This window comes from Mesocricetus auratus, unplaced genomic scaffold (genome assembly GCF_017639785.1).
Source record: "Mesocricetus auratus isolate SY011 unplaced genomic scaffold, BCM_Maur_2.0 Super-Scaffold_100022, whole genome shotgun sequence".
NCBI lineage: Eukaryota > Metazoa > Chordata > Mammalia > Rodentia > Cricetidae > Mesocricetus > Mesocricetus auratus.
In genome coordinates, this window is record NW_024429203.1 from 17,555,482 (window position 1) to 17,580,731 (window position 25,250).

The 25,250-nt window shown below is 40.2% G+C and overlaps 1 protein-coding gene and 1 pseudogene across 4 annotated transcripts in view; both read left to right on the forward strand.

Moving 5' to 3' along the window:
- Nucleotides 1-2,003: 2,003 nt before the first annotated feature.
- Nucleotides 2,004-25,250, forward strand: part of LOC101840084 (von Willebrand factor A domain-containing protein 5A) — a 43,698-nt gene continuing 20,451 nt past the window's right edge. Inside the window, exons 1-9 of one of the 4 annotated variants that reach the window (XM_040730013.1) lie at nucleotides 2,004-2,079; nucleotides 4,780-4,835; nucleotides 18,819-18,884; nucleotides 20,037-20,142; nucleotides 21,143-21,200; nucleotides 21,315-21,517; nucleotides 23,254-23,476; nucleotides 23,584-23,759; nucleotides 24,044-24,158. In XM_040730013.1, coding sequence (XP_040585947.1) covers nucleotides 20,059-20,142; nucleotides 21,143-21,200; nucleotides 21,315-21,517; nucleotides 23,254-23,476; nucleotides 23,584-23,759; nucleotides 24,044-24,158 — 859 coding nt within the window. In that variant the 5' untranslated portion in view covers nucleotides 2,004-2,079; nucleotides 4,780-4,835; nucleotides 18,819-18,884; nucleotides 20,037-20,058. Of the gene's footprint in view, nucleotides 2,080-4,779; nucleotides 4,836-17,875; nucleotides 17,971-18,818; nucleotides 18,885-20,036; nucleotides 20,143-21,142; nucleotides 21,201-21,314; nucleotides 21,518-23,253; nucleotides 23,477-23,583; nucleotides 23,760-24,043; nucleotides 24,159-25,250 lie in introns of those variants that run through there. The other 3 variants (XM_040730015.1, XM_040730012.1, XM_040730014.1) reach the window with 3 other exon arrangements.
- Nucleotides 4,793-6,120, forward strand: LOC101837405 (annotated as a pseudogene).

Here is a 25,250-nt window from a genome sequence, read left to right on the forward strand (position 1 = left end):
GCACTGTTCTGCTCCATTAAGTTTCACTGCCAGGTATGTTGGTAAAGAATGGATTGCATGTTTCTCCATACAATCCATGATTATTTAATTTACTGAATATCTTAGAGGAAATGGGTCAATCTCTTTCTGTTTAAACATAGCATAAATGAGCATGTAAATAAAATTAATTGATGTTTTAGTAAGTGTAAGAGTCTATAAACTTTTGGTAAAATATAATTATCCTACAGATAGCAGCATCCTAGATGTGCTATTTGATTCACTGTCCTTAAAGAAAACCTTCACATCTTCTCTGTAGCCGACTTCATGCCCAGGCTTTGATTCCATCAGACCAGAGAATGAGTTCTTCCAGCCTTTCCAGCATCTGACTTTGCTACACATATACTGCAGACATCAGAGATCAGTTACAGTGTGGAGGGGAACAACACAGGATAAGATTGCTACCCAGGTACTGCAGGCAACAGAAATCAGTTACAGAGTCGATGGGGAACAACACAGGAAATTATTACTACACAGACACATTCTCTTTAACAACCAGTTTGGCAAGTGAAAAAAATTCCTTTATTCATAAAAGAGAAACTGTGAGGACATTGGGATTTATTATACATTTGCATAAAGGTGTGTAAGATTCATATGCATTTTGGTATATTATACTCTAAAATAGTTCAGGAGATTATTATACATTTTTACTAATTTTATACATTCAAGGACACACAAATTCAGAGGAAACATATTTGGTAGCAGAAATGTGTGTCTGTCTCCAGGTATAACCTATAGACCAAAGCAATGCTCAGAATTTTCCTGTTAGTCAGATGTAGCAGAGAGGATGCTCTTATTGAGCAAGCTTGTTAAAACAGTGTTTATATAATTTTTAGATAGTACAGTTGCAACATTCGACCTCGAGAAACAAATCCTGTGCCTTTGACTGTCTCCAATTTTTTCTCTTGTTGGACCATGCAGGGGAAAAACTAGCCATTGCTCTACATTTTAAACAAAACACTAATCAAGACACAAGCATAAATTCAACACTTTATCGAGAAATTTCAGTCCATCCCTCCTCATACAATTGTAACTTTATATCTGGTCCCACAAAGGGGAAGGATCTTACTAGAAATTTGACTATAGCAGCTTTCATTTTCATTTACAGCTGCTATGAGCAGAGGGGACCTGAGGTAGTAGATGAAAACTACACTCTCCAAGGAGACTCCTAGCTTACATCTAAAGGGTAAGAGCCTCTTATGCTAGCCAACATCACAAGAATGTACATGCATTTTGGGAGAAATCTGGGGTTGGTATTGATAGAAACTCATCTTGGCATGTGATGCCTGAAGATTTTTCTAGGTTAATAGTTAATTATCTCTATTTCTGCTCTCTCTCTCTCTCTCTCTCTCTCTCTCTCTCTCTCTCTCTCTCTCTCTCTCTCTCTCTCTCTCTCTCTCTCTCTCTTCCTCTCTCTCCCTTCCTCTCCTTTTCACTCTTTCTGTAGCTCACAAAATAGGTTTTTGTTGTGTTTTTTTCTTCTCAGTTTAATGTTTGTCCTAAAGAAATGGAGCTTTCATTCTCCACACACCCTGATCCATTGCAGCCTATAAACCCTCTCTATAGACATCTGAGAGATTGAAACTGTGCCTTTGGTAAACATCTGGAACTGAAAGGTCTTAGACAGAGTGCCTACGGATTACGTAACTATTTTCCTTCATTCCAGACTGCAATCACTTTTCACGGCTTGAAGGCTTGAAGCACAGATTCTCCTTTTCCCTGAAGCTGTAACAGTCATTCTGTGGCTTGCAGACTCACCGTGCTCCCTGCCTGGCATTGAACTGGTATTAACTGACATGCCTTTTAGCTCTATAGCTGCATCCACATTAAGACTGTGACTTTAGTCAACCCTGGAAGGATCAGGAGAGGGTGAAACATTCATTGAGATAAATATGTTCTGAGTTTGGAATCAGGAAATCAATGTTTCATTGTAAAGGATCTTGTCCTCCTCTCTCTCCTCTCAGCCTCCTGCAGTGGCCACTGCCAGCCTGTGATCTCTGCTGCCAGACAGAGACCATCATCCTTCAGCTGAGCTGCTCCTGGGTGAGTCTCCTGCTCTAAGCTTCCTGCAGCTGTCAGTAGAAATTCTTAGCCTCCTGTTCCAGGCTCCTCTACCTGCCCCCAGGAAGAGTCCTTCCTAGTTCTTGCTGTTTTTCTCCTCTTTGGTTAGCTGTTACCTCTGTGCAGCTACACAGATCTGAGTCATTCTAAAGTTGTCAGATTTTTCCAATAGTTCAAAATAGCTGGTGGAGAAAATAGCTCATTATTTGATAGATTTGTGTGACTCATGTAAGTTGTATCAAAAATACCAAACTGATATCAGGGAGATGGTCTCCAGGGAAACTAAGGAGGTATCCCAAGCCTCCCACCCGATCTAGGGTTAGAGAGTAAACTCGGGAATTTTCACAAGCTGGCAAATTCTTTTGCACTGAACTACAAACCCAGTCTGAGAGTTTTAAGTGGTCATTAGGATCAGCCTCCAAAGCCTTCAGAATTGCTGATGTGGATTGCCAAGGGATGGAAAGCTGATCCTTCAAGAGGGTTTTCCAGCTTGTAGTTCTGAAAGAGAAGGCTGGGCTTCTAAGGGGACTGAATGAGCGAGCAGTATGTGTGTTCCCATTTGTGTCACTTTGGGTCCTTAAGATGGATTTCCAGGGAAAATCACCTTTGTTGGTGTTAAACACCGTGGTCACATACAGTGACACCAGGGAGACACAAGCTAGCAAGTGCTCAGGCTTATTAAGATCCAGAACAGCTTCCAGGTTCATTTGGGACCATAACTGTGATTATTCTAATCTCTAGACTCTGTGGATAAAATAATCATCTTAATCACAAGTTGGAAAAATCAATCCATATCTTTGTTTTCATAATACATGCAAGATTGTACAAACTCTTAATTCATGAAATGTATTTAGGAAAACCTGTTTTAACAGAAAGAAAAATACTGTAGGTATATCACCTTTATACCTGAGAATTTCTTTTAAAGTGTATAATGTCATCAATTTATCTTTTGAAAAATTTATAAATGTGTGCAATGCATCTTGAGTCTCACCTTCTAGCTTATCCCTCCCACTAAAAAGGTCCCTCTTCAAAAAGCATATCCTTTTATTTTTCTTAACCTATTGAATCCAATAGCACTGGCAATGCGTGCATAGGTGCAGGGTCGCCAACTGGAATATGAGCAACATACCTACTTGGAGTAGGTTTATTCTCTTTGAAAAGACTATTTATAGCATTCCCAGCATTTTTCATTTGTCTTCAGCACTTCATCGGGATTGGGATCCTTTGAGATTTCTTCCTTCCAGGTTAGCATGTCTCCTAGAACAATTTTGTTCAGAAATGTATTAAGTGCTGGCAGCACAGCACTTAAGGTATCTTCCTACAATTCTACAACAATCTGACACAGAATTTAATAGGTCAGAAACAAGACCAGTGGTAATAATTACCACAGGTAACAAAATTACTGCAGGAAACAAAATATCAAGAACCCCAAACTCAGATTTCCCTTCAGATCTCAAAATAATTGTAGAGGCTAGAGTCTATCTCTCTCTTTACTGGGGTTGGACCCTCTATAGAGTGAATGGAAAGGATGAGTATAATTGTGGGTCCTTCAGGAAATTAGGATCATGATCCAGGGTGTAATACAATTTCCTCAGTTCCCTGTTCAATATAAATTCTACTCTGCAGATGAGACTAGACATTGTTATGTCCTGCTTATAATGACACACATCCTGTAACTATAAGGTGTTTCTCTGCCTTCAGAAAAGACTCAAAGTATTAATTACAAAAATGTTCTGCAGTTTAGAAGTTGGTCCAGGAAAATTATCTGGAGTATGTTTTCTTTAAATTGAAAGATCTTAAACTTTTGAATCTGAAAAATATTCAGGAAAATAAGACTGCTCTAAGGTTTAGACTGGAAATCATGAGCTCTGAATTCCAGGTTTACTAAGAGCCCTCCTTCTTTACTTTGTCTTTTTTAAATGAATAAACACTATTTTTACTTTTATTTTACTGAAGAGATTGTTAATACACTATATTCTGTTTGCTGTTTCCTGTTCCCCAACTCTTCTGAGATCCTCCCCCACTGCCCCTCCATCTGAACGTAGACCCTTTATATCTCATAGTATATGATGTGCTTCAGCAAGGGTCTCCCTTTTCCTGGGAAAAATGAGACTCAAGTGAAACCGGCACATAAAAGTCTTCAGAGGGATCAGAGTGTGTTAGGTGGGGTTGACCCCTGGAGCTGCAGCATCTCTGTTGAGGTTCTCCCATGTGGTCAAAACTGAAGCCTTCCAGATTTATGACTTTCTGAAAGGGGGTTGGAAACATTCTCTGAATGACTCTCTATTTTTCTTTTAGTTTTAGATTAGGCACACGTTTTTCATTTATACTACAGGAAAGTTGAATCTACAGAGGGAACCAGCACTGCAATGCTGAAGGTATCTGAGTACAATTTTACAATTGTAGGGAGGGCTATAGTGAAGGAATACAGGAGATGGAAGAAGGTTGAATCCTTCTTAGTATATTATTTTTCTTCATCTTGTGATATTTTTCATAAATGGTAATGTATTTTGATACCAATTGCTTTCTGGCTTAAGATAAATTGATTGTGACTATACCAGCCAATTCTATTTAGTAGGTCTGTGCTAGAAGAAACCTTCCTAACCATCAAATTACAGGTGCTAAGGACACATGACTAGAGTGCACCATCCTCTAATAATAGTCTATATTCTGTGTCCACAGATTTCCCTATAGAAGATGGACTCAGTTAATGTCTCTTTGGTGGCTGATTCATTCTGGTAGGATTAATAGAAAAGCTTGATCTTCAACTACCCTTGTTTTTTGTGTTTTTAGCAATTTATCTTGTTGCTACATTGGGAAATTTGTGTTTGATGATTCTGACACTGCTGAATTCTAACCTCCACACCCCCATGTATTTCTTTCTCTTTAACTTGTCATTTATAGACCTCTCCTATAGTTCTATATTCACTTCCCAAATGCTGATGAATTTTATATTAAGGAAGAATATAATTTCTTACACGGAATGCATGACTCAAGTGTATTTCTTTTCCTTCTTTGCTATTTCTGAATGTTATATACTGGCTTCAATGATCTATGGTCGCTACATTGCCATCTGTAATCCACTGTTGTATAATGTTATCATGTCTCCTGAATTATGCTTGAATCTTATACTTGGTTCCTACATTATTGCATTTTCTAATGCTGTGGCTCACACTGCATGCGTGCTGAGACTGACCTGTGGTGCCAACAACATCAACCACTACTTCTGTGATATTCCTCCTTTGCTCCAGCTCTCCTACATGAGCACATATGTCTATGAATTTGTAATTTTTGTTCTTTTTTAATTTTTTTATTATTTTAATTTTAAATAGCTTGTTTTACATGTCAATCCCAGTTCCCTCTCCCTCCCCTGCTCCCGCACCTCCCCACCATCTCCCCCATCCTCCCACCCTATTGCCAATTCCTTCCACATAGGGGATACCTAGTCTGTCATTTCATTCAGGGTAGGGTCCAGGCACTCCCCTAAGAGTCCAGGATGAGAGAACATCCTTCTTTGTGTTATGGACACACGATGTCTGTTAGTATTCCAGGGATAAACACTGATCCACTGCTCAGGACCCCATAGGTTGCCCAGGCCTCCTCACTGACTCTTACATTCAGGGGGTCTGGATCAGTCCCATGTTGGCCTCCCAGATGTCGGTCTGGGGTCCAAGAGCTCTCATAATTTTTGTTCTTGAGGGCATCAACATCATTATTTATTCATTAACTGTCTTTATCTCCTATGGTTTCTTCCTTTCCAGCATCTTGCACATCTGCTCCTCTGAGGGCAGATACAAAGCCTTCAACACCTGCAGCTCCCACATCATTGTTGTTTCTCTGTTCTCTGATTCAGGTGCACTTGTGTATTTCAAACCCTCCTCAGTTGGGTCTATGAATGACGGGAAAATCTCTTCTGTCTGTTATACCAACGTAGTTCCCATGATGAGTCCCTTAATCTGCAGCTTGAGGAACAAAGATATTAAAGTTGCCCTTAAAGAAACCTTGACCACCAGGATCTGTTGATTGCACTTGAATGTCTTTATGCCTTTTATTTGGGGAACACAGATAGGTTCTCTTTATGGGCAATAGGTCTGCAAAAGACTTTACCTTTATCTCTCCTAGAAAATTTTGTACTTTTGTTATTATTTCTATTTTTTGTTAAATTTATTTCGTTTTTGTTGCTGGTGGTTTAGTTTTTGAACAGGCAAAAATCCCTGGTGTAATCACAAAAACTTATCTGTACCCTTTTCAATTATAAAAGAAATTTAAATACTGTAGATTTGATATTAATATTTTCTGAGTTTGTCTTCTTCATTTTTTATCATTTCCATCATTATCTATTGTTTCTTATTAAAAAATCTGCCACAAAAAGGAATTCTCTATTGCTGCCCAAATCACTACATATTCTTTATGCTTCTAATATTCTTTCTAACATATTCTTTAGACATCAAAGCAGATCTTCCAAATGAAGTAACATTAATATATCAGGTACCACTGTCTGTGGGTTTCTCATTTCGAATGTATATCTTTTGTATTAAAACATCTGATTCTGTTCTTTCTGTATATCTTCTATTGGAAAGCAATATAACTTTTTCAACTTCCAATGTGACAGATTTTATTTATTGGTAATTAACAGCTAATGAAAACTCTAGAAGTACAGAATGGTCCCAATTTTCAAGCATTTTTGTTATTTAATATTCCTTTTGCATATGTTTTGTTACTATTTAGAAAATATTAACATAAGTATGTAGTCCAGATTTGATTCTTTATTATGGTTTGTCTGTGGGAGACACCTGTGTCTAGAGTTGTTGCAGCAGTCTCTTTATTTTGTATTATTCTTTTTGTTGTTGTTTTTTCTGTTTATCTGGTTTTTTTGTTTTTCTTTTTTAATTTAAATTTGAAAGAAGCTTGCTTAATATGTCAATCCTAGCTTCCTCTTACTCCCCTCCTCCACCACCCCAGCAGGCCCCACAACCCTCCACACAATCCCCACTCCCTTACCCAGGGAGGGTGACCCCCCCTCCATGGAATATCTCCAGAGTCTATCATTTTATTCAGGGGAGGGCCTAGGTCCTCCCCCAAGAGTCCAGGCTGAGAGAGAATCCCTCATTGTGGGAATGGACACTCAAAGTCCATTTATATGCCAGGAATAAATACTGATGTACTACCAAGACCCCATAGATTGCCTAGGCCTCTTCACTGACACCCACATTCAGGTACTGTGGATCAGTCTCATGCTGGCCTCCCAGCCACCAGTCTGGGTTCCAAGAGCTCTGCCTTGTTCAGGCAAGCTGTTTCTGTTGGTTAAACCAGGACAGTCTTTACCCCTTTGCTCATCACTCCTCCCTCTCTGTCACTGGGTTCCAGGAATTCAGTTCAGTGTTTACCTGTGGGTGTCTGCCTCTGTTTCTGTCTGTCATTGTATGAAGGTTTTGCTTCCCAGACTCTCTGACAGTGGGATTGTAGGCTGTCACTTTCCTGATTCATGTCTAAAATCCATATATGAGTTAGCACTTACCATGTTTGTCTTTTTGTAACTGGGTTACCTCACTCAGGATAGTTTCTTCTAGTGCTGTCCATTTGCCTACAAATTTCAAGATTCCATTGTTTCTTCCTACTGAAAAGTACTCCATTGTGTAGATATACCACATTTTCTCTACCCACACTTCAGTCGATGGGCATCTAGGTTGCTTCCAGGTTTTGGCTATTACAAATAACGCTGCTATGATTATAGTTGAACAGATGTTCTTGTTGTATGAATGTGCATCTTTTGGGTATATGCCTAAGCGTGGAATTGCTGGGTCTTATGACAGACCGATTTCCATTTTCCTGAGGAATCTCCATGCGGGTTTCCAAGAATGGTGTAGGAGTTGGGACTCCAACCAGCAGTGGAGAAGTGTTCCCTTTTTCCATATCCTCTCCAGAATAAAACTGTCATTGGTGTTTTTTATTTTAGCCATTCTGACAGGAGAAAGATGGTATTTCAGAGTTATTTGATATGCATTTGGCTGATGTCTATGGATGTTGAACACTTTCTTAAGGGTCTCTCTGTCATTTTAGACTCCTCTATTGAGAATTCTCTATTTAGTTATGTACCTCAATTTTCTTTCTTTTTTTTTTTTTGGTTTTTATGAGACAGGGTTTCTCTGTATTGTTTCGGAGGCTATCGGTCCAGCCCGGCCTCGAACTCACAGAGATCCGCCTGCCTCTGCCTCCCGAGTGCTGGGATTAAAGGCGTGCGCCACCACCGCCCGACTCTTTTCTTTTTTTAATTTTATTTTTAAATTTAAATATAAATTAGAACAAGATTGCTTCACATGTCAATTCCAGGTCACTCTCCCTTTCCCTCCCCTCCTCTCACCAACCCCCCCCCAATATCCCTTCTTTTCCCCAGGGAGGGTGAGGCCCTCCATGGGGGTGTCCATAGTCTGTCATTTCATCCAGGGCTGGGCCTAGACCCTCCCCTGGGAGTCCAGGGTGAGAGTGCATCTCTCATTGTTGGATGGGTGCCCAAAGTCCATTTGTATACCCAGGATAAATACTGATCTACTACCCAAGGCCCAATAGATTACCTAGGCCTCCTCACTGACACCCACATTCAGGGGGTCTTGGTCAGACCCCACTTTTCAATTGGATCTTTTGGTGTTTTGGATATTTGCTTCTTGATTTCTTTGTAAAATTTGGAGATCAGCCCTCTGTCAGATATGGGGTTAGTGAATACCTTTTCCCATTCTGTGGGCTGTCTTTTTGTTATATTGACTGTGTCCTTTGCCTTAAAAAAGCTTCTAAGTTCCAGGATGTCTGATCTATTAATTGTGATCTACTCCAATCATCTACCCACCTGTAGCAAAAATAAATCTTAATATTGTTTTAATTATTTCAATGTATTTTCTTACTGTAGATAGTCAATACATTTAGATGATACTTGTTGGATTTACTCATTATTGTAGCAATGCATTTTCAAAGTTCATTCAACCGGAACAGTAGTTCGGCACTTATTGTTTTAAAGCAAGAATAAAATTCTTGTACATGATTATAAGAAAATTTGTTTATTCATTCATTAACTGATGCTTAGTTTGGTTAATTCTACTCTTTATACATTAGAATAATAAACTTGTAAACACTCTCTATTTGTGTTCCTATATGTTCAACTCCTTAGTATACATTTATGCATAATTGCAATATCATGTGCTAATTCTATTCATGCCCATTTATGTAGCTAATAGATTATTTCACAATGTTATAGTAACATTGGCTACTTCAAAAAGTGATTAGACCATCTTTTATGCCCACACTTATTATCAAATAAACAACCTAAAGTCAACCAAAATTTGTGCTTAGATAGAAGTGGTAATTAAAAATGTCCCAACTTAAATGGGCCAGAACCAGGCAAAATCAGTGTACAAGTTCACCATACAATAAAAGAAACTCTAACACTAATTCTCTTCAAATTATTCCCAAAAAATTCATGGAACTTTTCTAATCCTTTTTATGAAGTCACATTATTTCCTGTTATCAAAATTACACAAAGGCTCAAGAAATGGAATAGTATATAACAATATTATTCATGAACATACATAAAAATTCTCCATAAAATTCAATAAAACTGAATTCAAGAACACATCAAAATTTATCCAATATGGTCAAGTTGGCTTCATCTCAGAGATTCAGGGTTGGTTCAATGTATATTAATTGATAATCATAATGCACCACACAATGCAAACAGACTAAGAGTAAAGCAAAGCAAACCAGATAATCATTGTTGTCTAATACAATGTAGAGAAGACCTTTGATAAAATCCTCTCTCTTCATTCTAAAAGTACTAGAGAGACTAGGGAAATAATGTACATACCTCAGCATGATAAAGGAAATTTACAGAAAGCCCAAATCATATCCACTCAAATTAGGAACAAGACCATGATACCCACTCTCTCCATGCCTGTTTAATATAGTACTTAAAATCATAGCAATAAGACAATTAAAGAAGGTTAACCTGAAATTTGTAGGAAAAATGGTAAATGAGAATAAATGGAGATAGGAGCATTATTCTGTCGTGTAATCTCTTCCTTCACTAGAGTGCTCCCCACACAAATGAAATGGGGAACAGAGACCTTGGCCACTTAATGCTGGCCATAGATACAGATTTATCTCTGGTATAGCCAGAAATGAAGATAATTATTTATTTACTGCCCCAAATCACAGAGAAAACCATGAACATACTACAGTATAAGTCTTGTCCAAGAAGAGGTGAACAGAGAAAATCATGAACATTATAGAGCACAAATCTTGTTCAAAAAGAGGTGATCCTACAACTTTTGGGGCCACTGTAGTTCTTAAAATTCTCCTAAACACTTCCACTTGAGTTCCTGGATCTCATAAGATAGAAAAGAAATGGCATGTTGTAGCATCTCATACTAAGAATGATGTTCATACGTGGGGGATTCAAGAAATGTAAGCTTTAGCAAAACTTCAGAAAGTCCTTGTCTTCGTTAATCAGTTAGTACTGAAGAGAAATTTGGAATTCCAGGGTTTTAGATACATTGATTCTAGGGAGAGAATGTAGTTAAGAGTTAATTCCTCAGCCAGGCATTGGTGGTATACACCTTTAATCCCAGCAATTGGGAGGCAGAGGCAGGTGAACCTGGTCTATAGAGTGAGTTCCAGGACAGGCTCTAACGCAATACAGAGAAATCCTGTCTCCAAAAACAACCCCCCCAAAAAAGAGTTAATTCCTGATATATTCTAGAAATCTTACTGAAGATGATATTTTGTGATTACAACTTTCAGTATTCTCCAACATCAGAGAAAATAACTTTATGATCCCCACATTGCCACTAGATGGACAATGTGTCTTTCTTAATTTTATTTTTAAATAACAATTTTCTCCTTTATTTTATATACTGACTATAGTTTCCCTTGCCTTTTCTCCCCTAGTTCTTCCGCCCTGGCCCCCATGTACTCCTCTTCCCCTAAAGCTCCTCCTCTGTCTCCATTCAGAAAGGATCAGGCTTCCCGTAGACTTGAACAAAACATGGCATGTCACATTGAGATAGGACCAATCTCCTCCCCCTGTATCAAGGCTGGGCAAGATAATGCAGATGGGGAATGAGTTCCCAGTGGTTTTAATGTGACTTAAAATGTTTAACCTACTTGCTTATAAATAGGGTAGAAGTATACTTACCCCCTCACAAAAGAATAGCATTTGATATAAAAAGGTGTTGAGTTGTTTGTATGACTATAGCTCTCTAGATACTCAAATTTTTATACAAGTTTCTCTTTAGGTAAAATAATTCCTCTTGAGGAGACGGAAATATAAACCCTTAACTCACCCAATTATCTTTTTAAAATGTATTTGTGCATGTACATTATATACATGTATAAATAAAATATCTCCATAATACATCCTATAGCCAGAGTATATCTTTTCACCCCTGTTAACTCAACATAGAAACATCTGGGAAACATGACCATGTAATTACAAACCTGCTCAAGATGGTGGTGTTAACTCTTTTAAATGGAAAGTTTACTAAGATGAAGGATGAATCACCATTTTGAGACTCCTCTATTTCTCTATGGCTGTCTGTGTTTTTTCACATCATTGCATAGAAGTCATCTCCACATTTGGTGCTGTGAATTCTTAGCAAAGTATTTTCTTGTAAACACTTTATTTTAAATCTTGATTCTGGGTATTTGACCTATTTGGAGTACATGATATACAGCGTCTGTAAGAGGCCAATATAGTTTTCTTGTGTGTCTCCATTCATTTTTCCTTGTTGAAGAGGCTACCCATCCCCCATGCAGATGGTCTTAGGAACTTCTTCAAGTAATCTTTATTCCTTTATCTAGGACCTTGGTTCTGTGCTCTCTGTGTTATTCCATTTCTCTGATTAACTGCCCTTATTTACATACCACACTGTTTTGGTTAGTATGTTTCTGCTGAGTTTTAAAATTTGGAAGTGAGAGTAATCCAGTTTTATTCTTTATCATGATTGTATTGAATATTCATAGTCCTTTGATATACTTATTAATATCTGGCAAGCCCAGAGCTGGTGCCTGGTGCAACTTTCATTTTAGAGTATCAAATGCCTGCTGTTGTTTGTCCAGGCAAAGCCTGGTTTTTACTTGGTTGCCTGATATAGGGGATTGGCTATCTCTGCAAAACCTGGGATCCAGAGGCAGCAGAACCCAGCAGAGCTTCATCCCGAGTATACACACGGACTTTGGACTCCCATCCAACAATGTGAGGTGCACTCTCACCCTGAACACTTGGGGGAGGGTCTAGGCCCTGCCCTGTATGAAATGACAGACTATGGACACTCCCATGGAGGGCCTCACCCTCCCTGGGGAAATGAGGGGATAATGGGGGGGGTGGGGGGAAGGCACGGGAGGAGGGGAGAGAAAGGGAGAGGGAGCCGGAACTGACTTGTGAAGCAACCTTGTTTCTTATCTAAATTTAAACTGAAAAATAAATAAAAATTAAAATTAAAAAAAGAATTTGCTCACTTGTTTGGTAGAAGTGGGGGTTGGTATATTTAACACAGTCTCTTTGCAAGCTTCTGAAAGCTATTGTTGGACTTTTTAAAGCACATATCCCAGGTACATTGCCTATCGTTGGCAAAGTTGGGCTTCCTTTGCTGATACTCAGTACTCTAGGTCTCCCAGAGTTTGTAACCGGTTCTTTGTGCCTTTTATGCATTTTTCTCAGTAGCTGCCTTGATCAGCAAGTCATCTACATATTGCAGCAGACTTATGTCTGGGTTTTGGGTTCTGTACTCACCCAGATCTTCATGTAAAGCCTTATCAAAGATAGTGGTCGAGTTTTTAATTCTTGGGGGAGTCAAGTCCAGGTTAACTGTCCACTGATCCCCATTTCAGGGTTATGCCATTTAATGAAGAAATATGCCTGACTTTTAGGGGCCAGCAGACAGCTGAAGAAGGCATCCTTTCAATCCAGGGCTGTGTACCATTGTTGGTTTGGAGGCAGTGTGCTAAGTAGGGTGTAGTGTTTAGTCACTGTAGGGTGAATGTCTATTACTCTTTTGTTAACCTCTCTCAGATCCTGTACTGGCAGGTAATCAATGGTGTGAGGCTTTTTTACTGGTAGTAGGGGGGTGTTCCAGGATGACTGTGTGGGCCTCAAGACCCCAAGCTCTAATAGCTGCTGTGTGTGGGGTGTAATCCCTTTCTTTGCTTTGTGGGGCATGGGGTATTGGTGGATCTTAACTGGGTCTGCCCCCAACTTGATTTCAGCATAAATTGGAAGCTGGTGTCATGCCAGCCCCATGCCCTACACTGCCCCCTATGTCTGCCCATGCTAGGGGTATTTCTGAAGCTAGTCCTTTATATTAGGTTCAGGCTTTTTTTTTTTTTGGCGCTTTGTGGATTCTATATTCCTCAGCCAAGTTACTTGTGACCAGGTCTTGAACTAGCCTTCCATCTTGATGCAGTAGAGTGGCCACTTTATCTGAAAAATGAATCTGGGCTTTCATTTTAGTAAGCAGGTCTTGACTCAAGATGGGATAGGGACATTCTGGTATTATTAGAAACTAATGGGTTACCTGTCTCATTCCTAAGTCTTTGGGTAGTCCACGAGTAGGATTTTGTCCCTATAGCTCCTTGGACTCAGGTGGTTTTGGTAGACATGGCCCCCCTCCTGGTTTTAGTAGGGCTGAGTTTCCCACTCCTGGGTCTACCATGAAGTCAACTGCTTTTCCCTCCATTATTACGGTTACCCTGGGCTCAGGGATGGGGCCTGAGCCCTGTGTTCCTCTGTCATTATCCCCAATGTATGCCAGTAGGACCTGGGCATTTTTGGGGCATCTGTTCTTTTTTGGACAGTCCTTGACCCAATGTCTGTCCTCTTTAAAGTACGCACATTGGTTTCTCCCTACCTTTGGTTTAGGCTTCCATTATTCTTCAGTGGTTCATCATGGAGGTCTGGTGTTACGGGGAGGTTGAGTGGCCAGGAGAATCTTTTCTAGTCTGTTCTGCTGCTGTTTTAGAATTTTGGCAAGGTCTTTTTCTGTCTTTTTTGTCTTCTTTTTGTTCTGCTGGTTCTCATTGTATACCTTTTCTACCACTGTCACTAGGTCCCTAATGTTCTTTTCTCCTAGTCTGTCTAATGGTTGTAAATTTTTCTTGATGTCAGGCACTGCCTGGTTCACATAGGCAAACATAACTGTCTGTGCTGTTCATTCAGCTTCAGGATCATAAAGAGTATATCTGAGGAAGCCTTCCTGAAGTCCCTCTAAATAAGCTGCTGGACTCTCATAATGTCCTTGCCTGATATGATACACCTTAGACATGTTGGACGGTTTCCAAGCCACCACTTGGAGACGTGCTAACAGAGTCTGATGATAGACTGGGAGCCTCTCCTTACTTTCCGTTGTGTTATAGTCCCAATCTGGGAAATTGGAGGGAAAGTTGGTGTTGGCCACAGCGGGGTCAGTGGAAGGTTCCGAGGTTGGTCCTGGTACCAATTTCTGGGACATTTTCAGGATTCTGTTCCATTCCTCAGTAGTAAATAAGACTTTGAGGAGTTGTTAGCAATTGTCCCAAGTTGACTGATGAGTATAAAGGACAGTTTCTAAGAGGTTAACAAGGTCCCTAGGGTTTTCTGTAAAGGAGACATTCTGAGCTTGCCAGTTGCAAAGACCACTAGAGGCAAATGGCCAGTAGTGAAAGGGCTGGTTCCCTGTCTCATCAGGGAGACTCACAGGGTAAAGTGACAGGGTTTGTGGGGTTGCGCTGCTCCAACTTCTGGTTTCCTGAGCCAGCCATTGGTACATCATTTCAGGGGGGTCTGGCATTATAGAGCCAGATTGTGTGGGTGGATGATTGTCTGCGTGGAGTGGTGCCTGTGGGGGTCCAGTTAGAGGAGGTGGAAGAGAGTGGGGGGATAAATTATCAGCCTCCTCTGTTCCTCCCTGGAGAATGGGATTACCCACTTTCTTCTTTATGGGGAAAAAATCTGTGAGGCTAGGAGGCCAGAGAGAACAGAGGATGGAGGGGGAGCAGAGGGAGCAGATGGGGGAAGAAATGGCTTAACCATGGGAAGGGGCCCATCTATTTGATTAATGAGTCCCTGCCAAGTGACTATGTAGGGGATTTGATCAGTATATCCTGTTCAGGACCCAAAAACAATCTCTTCAAACTGGAAATGAGATCTAAATGAAAAGACCATCCAGATAGCCATCCAACATTAAATCTAGGCCACTCAAAGAAACAGAAAGTAACCCATTTGTCCTTTTTGATGTTAACATTGTTGTTATGGGCAGTTGCTCTAACATTGCCCTGGTGGGCCAAAGTCAAGTCAAGGGGTGAGGATGGAGCTGTATCCATTTTTAGTCTTGATGGCAGCTGTCAACAGAAAAACAAACAGAAAAGAGACAAACACAACAGTCTGACAGAAAGGCACAAGACAGATTATCAGAGTTCTGTAGAATTCAGAGGGTAGGTTTTGGTCAGGCTCTATCAGGCCAAAAAACCAAGAATTGAATGAAGGCCCTCAAGGGGCTCATGATCCTCAGAACTTTCAGAAAAACAGCTAGGATCCAGGAATCCCAATGGGATGGCCCACGATGGGCTCTGTCCTTATGAGGAAGAGGAACGTCTCCTGTTTCCTCCAGGTCTACCTAATAGCGCCTCCACCTACGTAATTGTGACCTGCACAGAGTTTGAGTCAGAGATGCCAGTGAGAGAAAAAGAAAAATTAACATAGAACAATCTAACTTACCTAGCTATGATGAAAATCTCCTGGAGTCTGTGGTCGGGAGGGTCTCTGGGGATCCTGGATGAGTCCACAAATGTTGTTCCCAAGTTACAATGATCCCCAAAGAGACCAGGGAGACAGACCACCCATGCAAATAAATGCACACGGTTTATTGATTGTTCTATCGTACTCTGGGAGGGACTGAGTCTAGCAACCTGACGAAGAAGCCTCCATCAGTAGGTATGGGTTGGTTTCTGATTGGTTGACATTTGGAATACAATCAAGAAAATTTTCAAAGTCATGTTTTTGGTGTGTAATAGCTGTGGACCCATTTTTCTCATAGTTTGGTGCTAGGAGGGAACATTCTGTGATTTCTATGGCCTATTTTACCAATAATTTTCAGAACTGAATTTCCTGGAGACTACAGGGGAGTTTCTTTTGTGGTCAAAGAGTCCCAATGATTCAAGTATCTAGCAGGTTACAGGGATTTGCAGTTTCTTTGTGTTCAGTTTTGGCTCTGGCCTGTGCATACAACAAGGTCTCTAGGAGCTAAGGCTGGGGGAATGGTTGATCTAGAGTTTTGGTTCTTCAATCTTTACACAGTTAAAGTAATATTCCGTGGCATAAACAAGTGCAACATACCTCAAAATATTATTTCACAGTAGGGTATCTTGATCTTCTTGTGGAATTCCTAACAGTAGATGCAAGAGCTCTCAGTCAATCCTTTACTGGATATTGTGACCCTACTCCTCATACAGGGTCACCTTCTTCAGCCTTAATACATGAAGCAGTGCTTAGTCTTATTGAAAATTGATATGACATATTTTGGTGATAGTCAGGGAGAACTGCACTTTCCGAAACAGAAGCAGGGGAGAGGGTTGAGGGGTGGAAACACATAGGTTGGGGTGGGGAGGAAGTCCTGGAGCCATGGAGGCAGGAGAAACTGTGGAAGATATGTAAAATAAATAGATTTATTTAAAAAAAGAAATCCAGGGCACTGCTGTGTTGCACTCAGTTTCACTGCCAGGTATGTTGGTAAAGAATAAATTGCATGTTTCTCTATCCAATACTTGATTATTTAATTTGCTGAATATTTTAGAGGAAATGGGTCAATCTCTTCCTATTTAAACATAATAATAAGTGAACATTTAACTAAAATTAATTGATGTTTTAGTAACTTTAAGAGTCCATATACTTTTGGGTATTTTAAAAATATAATTATCAGAGAGCAGCATCCTAGATGTGCTATTTGGTTCCCTGACTTTGAAGCAAGCCTTCACATCTGCTCTGCAGCCAACTTCAAGTCTTGGGCTTTGACTCCATCAGACCAGAGAATGAGCTCTGCCAGCCTTGGCAGCATCTGACGTTGCTACCCAGATACTGCAGAAAACAGAGATCAGCTACAATGTGGAGGGGGAACAACACAGGAAATGATCCCTACACAAACACATTCTCTTTTACAACCAGTTTGGCAAGTGAGAAAAAAATTCAATTGTTCATAAAAGTGAAACTGTGAAGACACTGGTATTTGTTATATATTTGCAAATACATGTGTAAGCTTCATATAAATTTTGATCTGTCACACCTTGAAATAGTTCAGGAGATAATTATAAATTTGTAAATTTATAATAATTTTATAGATTCCAGGACATACACTTCAGGAGGAAAAGTATTTGTTAGCAGAACTGTGTATCCTGTCTCCAGGTAGAACCTATAGAACAAAGCCAATGCTTTAATGTAATGCTCAGAATTTTTCTGTTAGATTTAGCAGAGAGGATGCTTTTATTGAGCAAGCTTGTTTAGAAGCTGAACAGAGTTTTATAACAATTTTAGACAGTACAGTTGCAGCATTCGAGCTTGAAAAACAAATCCTGGGCCTTTGACTGTCTTCATTGTTTCACTGGTTGGAACATGCAGGGGGAAAAACTAGCCATTGCTCTAATTTTTAAACAAAACACTCTCCAAGACACAAGCAGAAATTCAATACTTCATTGAGTCCATTCCTTCCTCATACAATTGTAACTTTATAGCTGGTCCCTAGAGGGAGAGAATCTAATGGGAAGTTTGACTGTAGCTGCTTTCACTTTCTTTTACAACTGCTATAAGCCCAGGGCACTTGAGGAAGGAGATGAAAACTGGGCTGCCTGAGGAGAATCTAACGGGTAAGAGTCTCTTATGCTAGCCAACACCACAAAAATTTGTAAGTGCCTTTTAGTAGAAATCTTGGGATGGTATCCATGGAAATTCATCCTGGCATGTGATGCCTGAAGATTTTTCTAGGTTAATAGTCCATAAAAGATCTCTATTTCAGGTTCATTTCTCTCTCTCTCTCTCTCTCTCTCTCTCTCTCTCTCTCTCTCTCTCTCTCTCTCTCTCTCTCTCTCTCTCTCTCTCTCTCACACACACACACACACACTTCCTGCCTCGTCTCACTCTGTAGCTCACAAAATAGGTTTTAGTTGTTGCTTTTTATTTTTGTTTTTTCTTCTCAGTTCTACATAAGTTTGTCCTAAGGAAATGGAGCTTTCATTCTCAATACACCCTGATCCATTGCAGACCGGAAATCCTTCTCTAAATTAATCTAAGAGATTGAAACTGTATCTTTGGTAAACATCCGGCACTGAATGTCTTACAGAGTCTACCGATTAAGTATCTATTTTTCTTCATCCCACACTGCAATCACTTTTCATGGCTTGAAGCACGATTCTCCCTCTCCCTGAAGCTGTAAGAATCAGGGTATAGCCTGAGGACCCACCCTGCTCCCCGCCTGCCATTGAACTGCTATTAACTGACATGACTTTTAGCTCTATAGCTGCATCTACTTTAAGGCTGTAACTTTAGTCACCCTGGAGCCAGTCTTTTCAACAAGGCCTTTGAACACTTGCCACAAACTGCAGACAAAGGAATGATCAGGAGAGGGTGAAACATTCATTGAAATAAATATGTGCTGAGGTTGAAATCAGGAAATTAATGTTCATTGTAAGGGAACCAGTTTTCCTCTCTCCTGCAGTGGCCACTGCCAGCCTGTGATCTCTGCTGCCAGACACAGTCCCTCCTTCAGCTGAGCTGCTCCTGGGTGAGTCTCTAAGCTTCCTGAAGCTTCCTGCTCTAAGCTTCCTGCAGCTGTCAGTAGAAATTCTTCTCCTCCTGCTCCAGGCTCCTCTACCTGCTCCCAGGGAAAGTCCTTCCTAGTGTTTGCTGTTCTTCTCCTCCTTGCTTAGCTGCTACCTTTGTGCTGCTGCCCAGACCTGAGTCATTCTAATGCTGTCGGACTTTTCCAATAGCTGAAAACAGGAGGTGTAGAAAATAGCCCATTATTTTATAGATTTGTGTGACAGATGCAAATTGTATAGAGAACACCAACTGATACCAGAGAGGTGGTTTCCAGGGAAACTAAGGAGATATCCGAAGCCTTCCACCAAGTCTAGGGTTGTACAAGAAACTCGGGATTTTTCACAAGCTGGGAAGTTCTTTTGCACTGAACTAAAACCCCAGTCTGAGAGTTCCAAATGGTCATTAACATTAGCCTGAAGGACCTAGCAACAGCCCTCCATAGACTTCAGAATTGCTGATGTGGGTTGCACAGGGATGGAAAGCTGATCCTTCAAGAGGGTTTTTAGCTTGTAGATCTGAAAGAGAAGGCTGGGCTTCTAGGGGAACTGAACAAGGAAACAGGATGTGTGTTCCCAGTTGTGTCACTGTGAGTCCTTAGGATTAATTTCCAGGGAAACCACACTTGTTTTTGTTAAGCAATGTGGTCACATACAGTGACAACAGAGAGAGGCAAACTAGCAAGTACTCAGGTTTAGAAAGCTCCAGAACAGCTTCCAGGTTTATTTGGGACCATGACTGAGATTAGTCCAATCTCTACACTCTGTGAAAAAAATAATCGTCTTAATTATAACTTAGAAAAATCAATCCATCTCTGTCTTCATAATATGTGTAAGATTGTACACAATCATAATTTATAAAACATATTTAGGAATGCCTGTTTTAAAAGAGAAAATATTGTACATATATCACTTTTATACCTGAGAAAGTCTTTTAAAATGTATATCGTCAATTAATCTTTTGAAAAATTTATAGGTGTGTGTAATACATTTGATTATATCACCTTGAGTCTCATTTTCTACCTTATCCTGCCCACTAAAAGGTCCCTCTTCCAAAAGCATATTATTTTATTTTTCTTAACCTACTGACTCCAATAGCAGTGACAATGTGTGCATAGGTGCAGGGTCGCCAACAGGAATATGGGAAACGTACCAGGGATCAAATCCCTAAAGAAAAAAACGACTGTCCCACTGCTAAGAGATTACAAACACAAACCTCCTCAGGTAGGTATTGAACTATATGTGCTGAAATACTGACTGGTTTGATGGTGCATGTCTTGTGCAGGTAACAGCACGTACTCTGAGATCATAACTACAATGGCTCTATCATGGGAAAAAGACTGATTAACAATAGTTCTCTGCGACCTTGGCCTCTGAGAAATTCTCTGATACTTCCCGCTGTTCTCTGAGCATTGGTTGCAATATTGTAGGTGTTAGGAGGCAAAAAAAGATGATCTCAATGGTCACTTAGAGCTAAGCAGATTACAGTCACTTATTTACTGTCTGCATTGGACCAGTAGTGAGTCATGTTGCAATATCTTGAAAATAAATATACAAAGGAAAACTGTGGATAATTTCAATACTAATTATTAAAGGTAAGTGATTAAGTAAGAGGAATATAATGTTGGATGCCATTTGAATCTCACAGGTATTCAGGAGGAGACCTGGGAATTGCGGTTGAAGAGGTGGTTCAGTATTTAAGAGCTCTGTTTTCTCTTCTGGAGGATCAGAGTGCAAGTTACAGGTCCTACATGGCAACTCAGAACTGTCTGTAAATCTAGTCTCAGTGAATTCAACATCCTATACTTTGTCTAACATTTATGTGTAAGAGTATATTACTGCATGTGATGCACAGACATACATACAGTCTTACCTATAACAAAAAGTAAATAAAATATTATAATAGTTCTTATTATGGATGGAGAATGCTGAGGTTTAGTTATGGGACCTATTCAAGTCCCTGTGAGCAGTTCATTCAACACCCTTTGTAAATGTAGAACAGTGTTTGAAGCATTTGAAGGTATTTTAGAGAAATCTAGTTGAATGGACACTTACAGCTTAACCAACTGAGCAGCACAATTCAGGAGTGTCACCACTGGCGTATCTAATCCTTTCATATACACTTATTCACACACTAAGAATTTGAAACTGCTGCTGCAATAGCTGCAGTTATTGATGGTATAATTTCTAATATGGACCGCTTAATGATGTATCATTTCCACAGAAACGTACTGTCACCATGGAGCGTCACTGTGGTCTAATCACTGGTGACATGGAGCCAGGTAAGCCTGACTTACTACTCTTACTATGTGGTCATTGTACCCAGCACGACTCCTCATCTAAGTTATCACTGTAGTAAAGTTTGTTGATCTCCTAGACACTCATATCTTCCCCAGTACCACTGAAGAGCATCTCAGTAACTTTATCCATCCATGACTTTGTGGCTGGTGTGTCTGCAACCTTAAATTATGAGAATGAGGAAGGAGTCCCAGTAGAGGCAATCTTTGTGTTCCCTTTGGATGAAGACTCTGCTGTCTACAGCTTTGAAGCCTTGGTGGATGGGAAGAAAATTGTGGCAGAATTGCAGGAGAAGATGCAGGTCTGAATGATGATTACATTATCCCTTCTCTTCTTACTTTATATTGAATTCTACTTTTATCTTTATAAACAATGAGTGCTGATGTTGACTGTTCCTTCTTTCATTCACTTCTACTTACTATTTGCCTAAAATAAATAAGGTAGAAGGAATCAAGTAGAAGCTATGAGAATAATTTTGAAGTTCACAGGATCTATGATACACCCTTTAAACAGTCCTTTTTTTCTTGAATTTATGTGATTTCTTTTTTAACCTCTTTTTAATGTAAATTAGAAACAAGCTTGCTTCATATGTCAATCCCAGATCCCTCTCACTCTCCTCCTCCACCTCCTCCCCTGCTCCCCCACCAAGCTCCCCTCTCCAGGGAAGGTGACGCCCCTCATGGGGGATCTACAAAGTCTGTCATATCATCCCTGGGCAGGGGTTAGGCCCTCTCCCATGTTTCCAGGGTGAGAGAGCATCCCTCCATGTGGTATGGGCTCACAAAGTCCATTTGGATGCCAGGGATAAATACTGATCTATTGCCACAGGCCACAAAGAATGACGAGACCCCTCACTGACAACCACATTCAGAGGTCTGGATCAGTCTCATGCTGGCCTCTCAGCTGTCAGTCAGGAGTGCATGAGCTCCCCCTTGTTCGTGTCTGCTCATTCTGTGGGTTTCACCAGCCTGGTCTTGACCCCTTTGCTCATTGCTCCTCCCTCTCTGCAACTGGTTTCCAGGAGTTCAGTTCAGTGTTTGGCTGTTGGTGTCTGCCTCTGCTTCTGTCAGTCACTGGATGGAGGCTCTAGGATGGCATACAAGGTAGTCATCAGTTCCACTATCAGGGAAGGGAATTTAAAGTAGTCTCCCTGCTATTGGTCAGATGACCAGTTGGTGTCATTCTTGTAGGTCTCTGGAAACCTCACTAGTGCCATATCTCTCCTACAACCTATAGTGGCTACCTCTATTATAGTATCTCTCACACTGCTCTCCACTATTCCTTCCCCAACTCAACCATTTTGCTCCCCCATATACTCCTCTACCCTCCTCTTCAACCCCTCTGTTTTGCCCAGCTCCCTCTCACATCCTCCCATGCTCCTATTACCCTCAGGAAATCCTGCCATGTCTCCTCTTCTCTCTTAGTGTCCTCCCTGTTTCCCAGACTCTCTGACAGTGGGATTGTAGGCTGGCACACCCCTGATTCATGCCTAAAATCCATATTTGAGTGAGTACATACCATGTTTGTCTTTTTGTGACTGGGTTACCTCACTCAGTATGGTTTCTTCTAGTGACATCCATTTGCTTACAATTTTCAGGATTCCACTGTTTTTTTTTCCGCTAAGTAATACTCTCTATCCACTCTTCAACTGAAGAGCACCTAGGTTGCTTTCAGGTTCTGACTACTATGAATAATGATGCTATGAACATATTGGAAAAGATGTCCATGTTGTATGAAGGAGCATTTTTGGTGTATGCCTCAGAGTGGAATTGCTAGTTCTAGTGGTAGACTGATTCCAATTATCCTGAACAATCTCCATACCAGTCTCTAAAGTGGGTGTATGAGTTTGGACTCCCATCAGCAGTGGAGGAGGGTTCCCCTCTCTCCAGCAAAGTCATTGATGTTTTTGATTCTAGCCATTCTGACAGGAATGAGATACTATTTCAGAGTTTCTTTGATTTGCATTTCCCTGAGAGCTAAGGATGTTGAGCACTTTCTCATGTGATTTTGCTTCAAACCTCCCTGCCCTTGCTCCAGGCCCATAGCAACTATGAGGATGCCCTCTCCCAGGGCCACCAAGCCTACTTATTGGAAGAGGATGACTACTCCAGGGATGTCTTTTCTTGCAATATTGGGAACCTCCCGCCTGGGACTAAGGTGGGAGTCACCCTGAAGTATGTACAGGAACTGCCTCTGGAAACAGATGGTGCCCTGCGCTATGTGCTCCCAGCAATCTTGAATCCAAGATATCAGCTCTCTGGTAAGTAATTTCTGCTTTTGAAAACCAGTAGTAGAATGTCTGAGGAGATACACCAAATAATGCTTGTGTTCCCACAGAAAATAGAAGTACTGTACTTTTTTCTATAGAACAGTCAGCGGGCAGTTTTTTAAATATAAAGGCTCCCATAGTCCCTTTGGAGGACCTGCCCTACACACTCAACATGGTTGCCACCATCACTTCCCAGCATGGCATTGAGAGGGTCCAATCCAACTGCTCCTTGAGTCCTATCCAGTACCTTGCTAATGACAAGACTTCTGCTCAGGTGAATAGTAAGACAACACTATTGTCAGTCCCCTCTGTCTTCATTGTTGACTTGGTCATCATTCATTCTTTCTACATCCCCCTTATTTTTTCTGCTCATGCTTGGAAATGTACACTATCTACCTCCTCTACTCCAGGTAAAGTGCAGACCCTTTTTTCATACATTCTTTTCTGAATCTCTGATTGTGGCTTGATGGAAGAAGCCTGTGACCCTGAACTCTGAAGTTATCTCAGGAGCAATCAGTGACAGTTCTAACATTGCCACTCTGCTGGTCTCCTCCTCAGGTTTCCTTGGCTGAAGGACAGAAGTTTGACCGAGATGTGGAACTCCTGATTTACTACAGTGAAGTGCACAGCCCCAGTGTAACTGTGGAGATGGGAATGCAGGACATGAAGCCAGGTACTTCCTATTCCCCACTATGGTCCCTTTCTAAGATGTAACTCTCAGGTAGCACTGATTTTCAATTCTCTATCCAGGATCAGTGTATGACCTTTCACTTACACATGGAACAAGGACAAGGCTTAATAGGTAAACAGGTGAATATGCCATATAGGCTAATTTACATGGATTAGTAGATAATTAGAGTCAAAATATGATCAAATAATCCACAAGAAAATGTGCAGCCTGTTAATAGCATATGGCAATGACTGGTCTTACCAAAATGCCAAATAAAAACTATGCAGTAACTACTTCTCCTTTCATAGGATCAGTGATTTCCAAATATAACTTTACACTGTCAGATATGTTGAAATAAATCAGTTTGTTTCAACTGTTTTGAAAGAATTTGAACTGCCATTCTAATATTTATAACATTTCTTCTGAAATAAATCTAAATGTCTATATAATAACCAGATTATATTGGCTGATATTATAATGGTATCCAATATTAGTAAATGATGAAAACATGTAACGTAGTCACTATGTGTCATGTAATGTGTCATCAGTTATATGGTGAGTTATGATGTCATTATTACAATAATGTACATTAAAAAACTGGTAAATTTAGATAGTCTCTAAATAATGGGAAAGGAAAAGTAATTTTAATTCCTAAAAGGACGATAAAATAGTAGTTGTATTAGGAAAACAAATGTATTTTATTTTATTCTAGGCAATATTCAAACTGAATTTTTCTACATGAATAATAATTTCACTTTAAGTAAATATGTTTTATTTCAACTGAATATAATCTTGCTGCCAGTTCTTACTTTCTTGTCTTATGGCTAATAGTGGCCAAATTTAACACAGAAGTAGTTTCAGGCCTCCCATGTCCTGTAGAAATTGTTCTTTGAAACAATCACAAGAACCCAGCACACACACTTTGTAGCCCAGTTGGATTTTTCTTAGACTAAACTTAGCTTTCTATCAAGTTGTGTTTCTTATGTATATCTAGTGATTCTCATTTAAAACATTTCCTTATATGTATACTTAACTTTTTAAAAAGCTGCACAGTTTGCTTGCGAGTTTTGCTTTAGTTGACTTTTCTGGCCCATT